Genomic DNA, 12,175 nt, shown 5'->3' with positions numbered 1-12,175 from the left:
CTCATGTAGAAATGTGTGGTGTTTAGTGACCGTTAGTCAATGATTATCTGGAGATCGTGAGATGAGGTCTGGTGTGATGTAGGTTTTAGACATTTTCTTTATCGTGCCAACGTTTCGATCTTTATTGAGATCATCTTCAGGCCTCAAAGTGTTTGCTTTCTGTGTAATTCTTGTGTGTCATGATGAGAGGCACTCTGACCCAATTACGCAGAAAACAAACCCTTTGAGCCCTAAAGATCTCAATAAAGATCGAAATGTTGGCACGATAAAGAAAATCTTTTTCTAAAACCTGTCACACCAGACCGCATCTCATGATCTTCGAATAATCATTTTATCCTTCATGTTGAAGCAGTGTTTATTTAGTTTTAGTAGTAGCAGGTATTATTTATGGGCTTATAAACATCAAGTACTCATTGCTGGCCCTCTGCCCTTTAAACAGAAAATTCTTTGTTCTATCTTTATTCTTTTTGCGCATGTTTGTCACGACTGTCTCATATTTTGTTTCCTGTCCCAAGGTCATAGTACTTCATATTGTGATGACACCGATATCCGTACATTTTGCAAATTGAGCATTGATCACATCCATTCCCCCCCATTCACGCTAATAAATTACTTTTTTTTTTTTACAATTACATCGGTCTTACATCCCAATATCTGGACAAGAGAGTAAAGCAACATATCTATGATTGCAAAAAACCTAAATAAAATCCTACAGCACTCGCTACCCACCATCTTGAACACCAACACAATTTCAACTTCAAAAATCAAAAAGTATTACACACAGAACAAAACAAACATAAACGTAATTTCTTAGAAATGGTTTATATCAACAGAGATAAACACAGCATCAATTACAGAACAGATACATGTAAACTCAGTCGCAGCTATGCCAATATCATTAATCAAATACAATACAAATAACATACATATATCATTACATTACATTTCACACATCAAATATTTTTCACATAGTCTAATTTCCCAACAATTTAGCTTTCCTTTTCCTATTTATCCCTTTCTATATAATCCTGAAAGGATAATCTGGCCGAAACATTTTTTCTCTTCGTCGACTCTTTTCACCCCAAAGAAGCCGACGCCTTATACAAAAATGTCTTTTCTATACCGACATCCTTCCCCACCCGTTTAAAATCCAACGTATATAAACACAAAATAGCAAAATCTCACTGGCACTCTCAACACGACACGCAAGAATGGCACAATTACACAGAAGACAAACACTTTGAGTGAGTAGAAATACTTTGATTGCATATAAAAAAACATATTTTGCATCGTATAAATTCACTTTTCCACATCCAAAATGTAATTGTTATATGTAAACAATGTTTGTAAATCCCAGGCCCTGAAGATGATCTCAATAAAGATCGAAACGTTGGCACGATAAAGAAAATGTTTTTCTGAAACCTACATCACACCAGACCGCATCTCATGATTTCTAAATAAATATCGATTAACGGTCTCACCACACACTAATAAATTACTTTCACTCTCAAGATTACACATTCTCACCCTACAGTACACGATAGTACTTCAGAGTGGGATATCCAAGGGGATTAATTAAAATTTTTATTCATAGGTTTTTTTTTTTTTTTTTTTTTATTACCGCAAAAGGAAAAACAGTAAAAAAATTTTGATGGTGAAAATGCTTAAAGAGAAAGCACCATCCTATAAGTGGTTTGCTTGAACAGAAGAGGGAAGTTTTATTTGGAAAATGGAAAGCACTCTGACATCTTTCAACTGTTGATGCACAAATTCAGAGTTGTAGGGATTTCTATTTTAGCACTTTTGTCTATTGGGCCAATTACTGCTATAGGATATCATGGAAAATTTTAGTTTCTTTTATGAAGTAGAGAATTCTTTCCCAGGGGTACGATATCTAGATTTAGAAGGCTCAAAAAATGGCTTTCTTTGATATTGTAACCTTTTCCTAGCTATTGTGGGGTAGTTGCAGAAGATATGTTATGCCTTCTCAGTCTCTTCTAGTCAGTCGAAACAGGTCATTTGTTGGTAGTCCTATTTTTTTGAGGTGGTATTTTACTGTAGAATGTGTCACGTGCCAGAAATTGTTGCTTGCCTGGGATGTGCTACCCCACCCATCTATTCACCTGACTTTAGCTCATTGATTTTAATTTACTCCAGGTTCTGTAAGACTATTAATTTACTTCACTTGAGAACTGCAAAAACCACATACTCTGCTCAAAAACCTGAGAAGTTCTGGGAGGAAGCAATTAAAATGTTACTTCATTGTTCATGATTCATTTGTTTACAGTTACCTGAAATTCTCACATACTACGGATTTATTTTATGATCCAATATATTATCTTAGTATTTTCTTTGATGATTGATCAGCCTTCTCAGTTTAAATATTTTTCTTTCAGTAGATTGGGAATGAGGCCAGGAAGACAGAAACAACATTTCTTGTCGAGCTTTCGGCAGAATATATCGCCTTCATCAGGACTTCGAAAAAATCGTTATACTATATGAACAGGTACATGTGTGGATCACGGATAGCCGGTAGAACCCAAAACCCTCCCCAATCTACCAAAAGAAAAATATATTATCTTAGTGTAAAAATATTTTACCTTCAGCGTTTCAGCTAAAAAGAAACTCTGCTGGACGTCATCTTTAATCGGCTCGTCCTGGTAGACGTTTTTTAAACCAGAATATCCAGTTGGAGTTCGGCAGTATTTTTCCAATGCCTGGAATTAAATTAATGTAATAAATGCAATATCATGTTTATGTCATGATGACTTTAGCATAAGTCAGGAAGTATGCATATTTAGTATTTTTATACATACTTGAATAATAGACATTCCTTATATCCTAATTTGATCCAATAAAAAATATTAGTATCGGATTACTGAAAATGCTTTACCACTAAAAAAATTTTCTATTTACCAAATAGGTCCAAACTAATAGCAAGTCAGGGTTATAAGAAGGGAGAGGTAAGCAGAGTTGCACAAATTACAGGTTTATCCCTTCGCAGTCTTTACAGTCATACAAAAATCTCATAATTTTACCTCAATATTTCTGACTAGTATTAGAAACCAACTAAACAATAAAAATAATTTTAGAACTGAACAGTAACGGCAACAGTTCAACGGGAATGTAGCCCAGGATAGGCATGCGGAAAAGTTCATCATAGAACCATTGCAGAACTACCATGTGTTAGGACTAGAATAATAGTTGGACTGCTAACTGTACATTGCAGTCTCCAGAGAGAGAGTACCATCTCAGAGTGGCAGAAATGAGCTTGTGCAGATATTACCAGGAAAAGGAAGACACAGTGGAACCTCTGTTGGTGTGAAGGCTTATGTAGGCTGAGATTCCTACTCCTGGAAGAAGACAAGCCCAGAAGACAAGGACATGGGAGTCCTTGAAAAAGTGGCATCTGGTAAAAGCCATATGATTACCAAAGAGCTCTAGACAATAATGGAAATTGCAAAACAGACAAATACTGGTAATCCAATCTAAATTAGAAATGGCAAAACTAACCAATAAGAAACAAAATAAAAAATATTAATAATAGAACAGTTCAGTTTATCTTAAAGGAAGATAAACTCTCAATGACTATAAATTTTTCTTATAATAGTATTTATGGCCATCATTAAGATCCAGAAAGACCTAAATTCCTTCAACAACTGGGTCCACACAATTCCTCCAAATTCACTCCTACGAAGTCCACAGCTATTACCATAGGATCCAGTGATCTGCAATCCCTCCCCATATCCCAGTTCATAACCAGCTCAGCTCATTTCCTTCTGCCCCTCCGTTAAAAACCTTGGAGTTATCCTTGACCAAAATATCTCCTGGTAACCTCACATTTTCCAAAGTTACCGTCGTTGTATTGCCTCCCTCATCCAATTCTGCCAGTCCTGGCTCCTCCTACCATTTTCCACCCATCAACTCCTGCTCTTCTCCATCATCTTTCCCTATTTCTAATACAGCTGTATTGCTTACGGTGGTCTTTACGAGAGTCCAAGTTATCATGGCTGTATTCAGACCTACACTGGCTCTATCCGTCTTCCCGAAGCCTAATATTTCCTTGGTTACTTCCTTCCACCAAAACACATACACTCATCGCCTCATTACATTACCCAATCCAGAGCACCAAAATTCTGGAATTCCCTCCTCCAAACTATGCCCTCTACCTCTTTTAAACATCCCCTTTACATGTGCACCTCCTCTCCCTCCAGAGTCTAGTTAACCACAGTTTAAATCTACTCAGTACTTATTATTTTTCTATGTTCATTTTGAGAGTAACTCATTTAGTTTTAACTCCTTTGGGCTTTGTTTTATATAAGTTCGTTTTTATTACGTTGATCACCATGACAAGGTTAATTTTGTATTTTTGTGTCGAAATGTTAATAATTTTCACTTTAACCTATGTGTGATTCTAAAGGGACACTCCTGTCCAAGAATAAAATAATTTTTCTTCTTATTTCATTAATCAATTTCTCACCTGTACTGCATCCCAACCCCAGTCTCTATACTTCTGGTCTTTAGTCAGCCTCCACATATAAAAATATGATTCTATAACTTCTGGTCTAAGGAGATAATATTTCTCATTTGTCCTCACTGCTTTCGCTTCGACTGTATCGGTAAATCTGAAATGGGTCAGTTTTTGAATAATGTACAGATAGAATGCATAGCAATATGTCAAAGTGCATACTTGAATGATTCAGGACCGAGTTTAGTGTTGGTCCTTATGTAAGATTCATGGCACGTCCTTGTTATTCCTTTTGCTATTTCCATATGCCTCTCTGAATTGCTGTTTCTCCTTGTCTGTGCACCGAGTGCAAGGAGTCCACCTGAAAGACCGAATAGCCACTGAACAAATTGAAGAAGAAAAAAAATAGTAAAACTGGAAGAAATGGCATACCTGAAAAGCAAGCCAAGTGGTCCATTTTGTTCTCAATCCTTTCGAACTTCAGTTCGGAAAAGTACATGAGCCCTCCATGGGATGTCTTGAGCATATGCTGAATAACTGCATCCATAGCAGAATCGTACATAGTTCTGGCTTCTTCATCCTGCTTGCCAGACTGAATCCAAGCTTTGAGCAAATACTCATAAAAACTGTCTCCAAGGGCACCCATAGACATGTGATCTAAAATTTTTATAAAATGTAGCAACTATATGGTTTATGCGATAATAATAACCACTGGATCTTCATGGGTCTCCAGTGCAGTGGGTAGAGTGTACAATTTATACTTCATGGTAGCAATTTTGGGTTCAAAACCCAACAGAGCTCATGGTGCTTTTAATTGATAATGGTATGAAATGTAAAATGATTTCACCTCTCGTCTGCATCACCCAACGGGTAGTTACATGTTATTATGATAAGAATTACAGTGGTTCTTTCTATATTTAATTTAAATAATATTTTACCCTATACACATTTTAATAATTTTAAGTTAATATAATAATAATAAAGATTCATAAATAAAATTCATGTTACTATTGCTGTAAATCGAATTTCACTTTCATTTTATTAAATTATACTATAACTATTTTTTCTTTGCAATATTTAAACAAAAATCTAGTGCCAATATGATGATACAACTATTTAAAAGGACCTCATTAGGCTTGTCAACCCTTTGATCATTTTCATCACGACCATGAGTCTGTCCCTTATACCAGAATCAGTTTCATTAAACCGAACTGATCAATAACTTCTATTTCAATTGAAAACTGAACTAAAACTTCAAAGTTGTAAAACCTCCATTAATATTGATAGCTGCCATCCTTGTGTATTTTAAACTGTGCTTTTAATTGCATCCTATTTGTAATTCAATGTACAATATTTAACAGCCTTGTTTCAAGTGCAAATCACCAAATCACATCTAACATATACAGTAATTACTGTAATTTTTAATAATAATTACAACATGTACCTTAAAGTAATTTATATTATAAAGAGGCAAAGATGAGTGGTCAAATAGTTTTAAAAGACTATCAGGAAAAACAATATCAAAGACAAGAGCAAAGAAAGATTTTTTTTTATACTTGCTTTTAGGTTCATTTTCATAAAGGTTGGTCAGTAATTTACAAAAACTGCATATTTTATTTGTTTAATTATAGCTTAATAAAAATATGCTAAAATAATAGATTATACAGAAAATGTATGTATGTGTCATTTTATTTATGGGCCGACAAATATTAAGCGATTATTGCCAGCCGTATGTGCTCTGAGCAAAAATTCATTGTTTTTTTTGTATGTACAGTAAACACAATAAGTTAAGGAAGTAAAATTGAATATGGCTGTCAAAATGATAAAAATTTTGCAACAATATTCGTAAAAGAAGTAAGCTAACCAGCAACGTTGGTGCGGTTTTTTTATTTGCTGTAATTTTAATGCCGTTAAACAACATTTTGCACCACTCCAATACCAGGCGGTTAATGCATCAATTCAGAAAAAGTATCTTGAACAGTTCACTGTAAATGATAAAATATTTTCTTTCTCATGACATACAAACCGATAAATTGTGCAAAGTTAATGAATATCTTAAGCCCAGTGCTAGAGTGGCCAAGGCCGCTCATAAAATTTGCACTGCATTCATGATGAAACAATAAGTGAGTGCATTGCCAAAAAGTGGTTCAAAAAGTTTTTATCTGGGAACAAAGGGGGAGGCTGAGGTCTGATAGACCTTCTGTCTTGAATGACAATGAACTGAGGGAAGTTATCGAACATGATTCGAGTCAAATGTAGTTTGCCAATGTGTTCAATGTAAGTGATGAAACATTTATCAACTTGGGAAGACTTGAAAGCTGGGCAAATGGGTTTCTTATAAATTGACAGATTGTAACAAGCTTCAGTGTCAAAACATTTGCCTTTCATGGCATTCATGGCTCAAAGTAAAGACTTTTTTCACTGAATTGTCAGAAGGAACGAAAAATGGATCCTGTACAATAACACCAAGAAGTCATTAGTTGTCACCAAACGGTCCTGTCCCATTTCCCACCAAATATTCACCAATAAAAGGTGATTTTTTCTGTTTGGTGGAGGAGTATGGCAGGTATTGGGGCTGCGGTAGCCGAGTGGTTAAGGAGTCAGACTCTCGGCTAGTAGATCCTGCGGTCATGGGTTCGATCCCCACCGTCGCCTCTGGACTTTTCTGACGCCTAAGGGTGGCCACAATTGAAAGAAATTGACTCGGCACTCATCAATGGAAGGAGCGGGATCAGATCTCAGCGACCCTGAATTTGGACCCAACCCCCTTCAAAAATGAGTTTCTTCGATGGAAGAACACCAGTACAATGGGGGCTCAAGTTCACATTTGTGTTGCGAGCCCTCCTCCAAAATATGGAGCCAGGGAAAAAGTACAGTAAGCTGTACAGCTCAGCTGCAGAACTCCTCCAGTCCCTGGTATAAGGGGAAAAAAAAGGTATTGCGCAATATGATATCGCCCCATGTGGCAGACCATCACAAAAAAGTATCTCTTGCCTTGGCCGTTCAATTTTTCACCAGGACAATGCAAGACCTTATACAGCCCACATGACAAAGGAAGTGACAATGATGTTGGGAGGTTGCTACACCCTCTGTGCTCTCCAAACCGGGCCCCATCTGTCTTGTACCTTTTTTTAGAAATGGGCAATCATATGTGCAATCAAGAGTTCAAAAATCACTAACTGCTGGACAATGAACTTAATTTATTTTTTAAGTCCTGGGATCCCAAATTTGATAAGAAGAGCATAACTGGCCTAGAAACTTATTGGGTGTTGGCTATAGATGCTGATGAAGATTATTTCCCCCAAATAAAATATTTCTAAACTAATTTTAATTGTGATGTTATTAAACCCTTTCAACCCGCACAAACTTTTCTGGTTAGCTGGTACATTGTCATGTTGAATTTGATTAGACATAATGAAAAATCAAAACTACTTACATTGCCCCCATTTTCCTGTTTTTGGATTGAGATAATTTGGATATAGTCCTTTCGGTTTATCCATCGATTGTAGCACTCTCCTAATATTGGTCACCTTTTCCTTGAAAACTGGATTTCCAGTGACATCTGACAAATATGAAAACTCTAAAAAGAGTGTTCCAAATTCTGATAAAATACTGGAACCCCCGCTCGCCCAGGCGTAATTCTTGCTATGCTGAAAATGTAACGATCGTTTTTCAATATTTCAAAATAACATGTGCAGGGACATCATTGCAAAAACACTCACCCCGGTTTTGAAGTTGATGAGTGCATTTGGAATTCCAGTCGGGGTTTCAAACGCTGGTAAAAGCTTCTTGGCGATGTATTCCGCCTTGTCTCTGAACATAACATCTCCAGTGATGGAATAGCACGTTAACAAACCACCAACATAACGGATGTTTGTTTCAAAAACTGAAAAATCTCCAATCTGAAAAATAAAATAAAAACAATGTACGGAAGAAACTTGACATTATTTAAGAAGAGTTAGAATTAGAATAGAAGTTACTACTTATTAACTCTTCTTCTCTCGTTCGATTTTTCTCCGTGTCACCCCCAAACTTTTCCAATTCAACATTCCAAACAACTCTCTCTCTTCCCAAAGCATCGTATTATATTTGTTTTAGCCACAATTTGAGACTGTTATATTTGTTTTAATTCAATAAAATTTAACATTGTTCATACTGAAGTTAATAATTTAAGTTTAATCATGAACTGCTTGTAACAAACTGACTAAACTATTTTAAAGTTATAAACTGTTATTATAAAATATAAAATAATTACAGTTTAATGGTGCCAGTGTGCCTGTTGTATGTGTTATTAAGAACTTCTTAGAAGCTTGTTTATAGTTGAATTTCAAATGGCAGATTATAGATTAAGTTAATATGTTAATGCTGTTCCATAAGCAATTCAAATGGTTTGGCATACTGGATATGTAAATGTAGATATATCAAAGTGCTTTGTGTTAGATTTCAATGTATTCATTACCAATAATGGAAGAAGAACATTTTTCCAAAGAGGACAATGCCTAACGACAACATTAACAATCAAAATTTATGTTAAACAAAGGTTATAGTATCATATAAATACAATTTCCTGTGCCATTAGAGAATTACGTGCGATAAAAAATATTTGAATATATTAGAGACAAAATAGCATTATATGAAAAATATTCATGAAGTCGAAATTTCTTGAGAGAATGAGTTGACTGTTTGAATATCGAGCCACAGGGATTACGGCTAATGAACTCCAGCAGTAATTTAATCAGAGAAAGCCGGGGTTGAAGATAGAGAGGTATGCCGTGCTGTGCGCTTTGTTATTACAAATTGTTTAAGTATAAAGAAACGCCTTCCTACTTGATTAAAGGAAAAGCCAAGCAGGAAATGAAGCAATGAACCAAATTTCAACTGTATTACGACTAAGTGAACCTTAGTATTAGTTCCAACAATGAGCCAAGTAAATCTTTCTCTTGTTGATAATTATTCCAACATTTCCCTAACGATACAAATTTAAAATTTGATAAGGAAGATGGTGATTTTTATAAATTAGAATATTTTAATAAATATTGTCATAATTAATGTTAATATATTGTTTAAGGCATAATGTTTTGAATCATGTACCTTTGTAGCAATTTTACCAATCTTTTTCAGCAAACCATACGACACTAAAAATAGTTTCTCATAGCTATAGGATGAGATTTTATTCTATAACGAATGCTGTTTTATTCAGAATTGTAAGTGTACAGGTATTTTTCATCTTCATCATTATTAATCAACAATTTTTTCATCCTCTTTCCTCTGCTATATCCTAATTATATAAATTTGGTTAAAAGCAATAATAAAATCTTGATATTTTCAGTAATTTAATTTTTTTTAACTTGCTGTCATTTTTCTTTATCAAGATTTTTTATTAATCAAAAAACTCTTTTGCTTCCTTATCTACTCCCATTCTTGTTTTTTTTTTTTTTTTACTGACCTGTTAGATACATGATCAAGATAATTGTACGGAAGGCCTGTAAATTAGGCTATTCCAGCCATTCATGTTCTTCACACTGATAATATCTTGAAAAACAATCAGAGATGAGGCCAATTAAAAAGAAAATATTGTTACTTTGTTAAGCTTTTAGCAACTCCTTTGTCAGTTAAAATGTGCTCCCACATGTCATACAAATACACTTGCTTTTGGTATAAAACCCATGTATTTGTCTGGCATGCATCGATATGTTGCTCAATGGGTCATTCCTTAGCTCCATATGTATAGCAAGTAGGAATATCATCAAATATGAGAATTGTGTTCTGAGAATACTGCAGCAAACCTATGGTTTCTCTTCTCCAAATTTTGTATGAAACAGGGTTGTTTTTATTGTACTATGTATTTTTTATTCTTCTTTTCCGGTTGTTGACTTTTAATATTTCCTGAAAAACACCCAAGAGAAATAAGTATTGTTTTGTGTCCCCTAGCATGGGTTGAGAAATATTGGGTGAATGTATAGTGATTTATATGTGTAAAGGTGATAAAGGAATATCAAGTACTCCACCACCCTACTTGAGCGAATGATATATAAATAAGAAAGAATGTATTTAAGAATAAGTGATAAAGTGAGTGTGTTTAGGTTAAAACTCTGTTAAGTCTGAAATGAAGATGGCCCCTGGAGCCTAACTTCGGCAGTGGTACAGTTAAGACCCTGGACCACCAAAACATTTGGGTGGGTGATTTTTGTTGCTCATTGTGAGTAGTCATATGTTTGGTTCTGCACATATGTACAGAATTGAGCCTATATAAATCCATAATTTAAAAGTGTTAGGTGTACTGATAACTTTTTTAATCACAAATAATCTGAGCATGTTCTGGATAAAAAATCCTTCACAGTTCTTGGGTATGTTGGGACTGAGTCTATTTTCAAAGAAATTTAATTATATAAATTTGTATGTATCTTTAAGATCGATTTGTACTTATGATTACCTTAAAATAAGCAAAAAGATTAGGATATAACAATTAATTTTTTTTAAAATCCAGACCATACCTAGATCCAGATTATTCGTTAAGTTTTAAGTACACTTTTTTAAATGAGGGTATTTCAACTATGAGGATAAATTCACCCTTGGGGTGCTGGTTTTTTTATTATTTTTTTTTTATTTATTTTTTTATTATTATTTTTTTTTACGAGTGTTCACAACAGCAGAGGTTATATTATATCAACCCTCAGGGTGCGGTGTTTTTGAAAAAAAAAAAAAAACCATTTGTAAGTATGTTGGGTTCGAATGCAGGGCCGCTGGACCTTTACCTTACAGTGATGAGTGCCGTGTCAACGCCTAAACCATTGCGCACCTACCGACGTCCCCAACTGATGTTTTTGAAAAAAAAAATCGAATGCAGAGCTATTGGATTTGAACCTAGGACCTTTAACCTAACCAATCCCTAACACTTATCCTAACTATTATTATTCAGAAATCGTGAATTTCCGAATAATCATCGACTAATGATCACTAATCACCACACACTTATCCTAACTAACAAAAATGGTCACAAAGAAAAAAATTGTGTATCCAGCTCAAAAACATATACAAGTTTTAAAGAAAGGTCATACATTTTGAAATTATTATTAACTTTTATAGTTATAAAAATTCAAAATCCACTGAATCTTTTCATTAAATTTTAATTAATTCAAATTTTTACCTAAAAAAGGTTCAATTTATGTAGTTACAATTTATGGAATCATCTGTATTCAGCCATAAGGGAAATAGTAAAAAATAAACGAACTATCATAAATAATAATAAAATTTCAGTTATTTACGTTAATTAATAATACCTACATACACAGTTACGTCTTTACATTTTTATTTACCCATTTGTAATCTTGTAAATTGTAAAGTTTGTACTCATTAACAATAAAAATGGATAATGAGAAACTTAAATATTTATATTGCAGTAATTCGTATTTGCTTTCATCCTGATAAAACATTCAATAGTAACTGTTGTAATTGTGTCAAGTTTTTATGGCTTTGTGGAGTTAAGTCCCCTTTTAAGGCTTATTTGCAAGTAACATTTGGATAAAGGGGCTGGTCTTAAGTTATTTTAACTGTGAACTTGTTTTAAATTAATACATTAATTTTCAATTAGGCGCCACCATGCTTGTAATATTTTTTAATTTACCTCTTTTGTTCGTTTGAATTTGGTAATATATTTTTGTTTGTTTTCAGTATTGATAGCTTTCTATCACTATTTATTTGCATTTT

The 12,175-nt window shown here is 34.2% G+C and overlaps 1 protein-coding gene across 2 annotated transcripts in view; it reads right to left on the bottom strand.

Annotated features, from left to right (window-relative positions):
• The window catches only part of LOC106663826 (mannosyl-oligosaccharide alpha-1,2-mannosidase IA-like), a 206,641-nt gene that overhangs the window by 2,231 nt on the left and 192,235 nt on the right, over positions 1–12,175 (bottom strand). For both annotated transcript variants that reach the window (XM_014388920.2, XM_014388921.2), the window contains 6 exons: positions 8,191–8,370; positions 7,905–8,118; positions 4,901–5,125; positions 4,691–4,829; positions 4,481–4,625; positions 2,601–2,717 (listed from right to left, as the gene is read on the bottom strand). In XM_014388920.2, the coding sequence (XP_014244406.1) occupies positions 2,601–2,717; positions 4,481–4,625; positions 4,691–4,829; positions 4,901–5,125; positions 7,905–8,118; positions 8,191–8,370 (1,020 nt within the window). The remainder of the gene's footprint in view (positions 1–2,600; positions 2,718–4,480; positions 4,626–4,690; positions 4,830–4,900; positions 5,126–7,904; positions 8,119–8,190; positions 8,371–12,175) is intronic.

This window comes from Cimex lectularius, unplaced genomic scaffold (genome assembly GCF_000648675.2).
Source record: "Cimex lectularius strain Harlan isolate CLEC.00 unplaced genomic scaffold, Clec_2.1 scaffold136, whole genome shotgun sequence".
Taxonomy (NCBI): domain Eukaryota; kingdom Metazoa; phylum Arthropoda; class Insecta; order Hemiptera; family Cimicidae; genus Cimex; species Cimex lectularius.
This window is presented reverse-complemented; position numbering and strand designations above follow the sequence as displayed.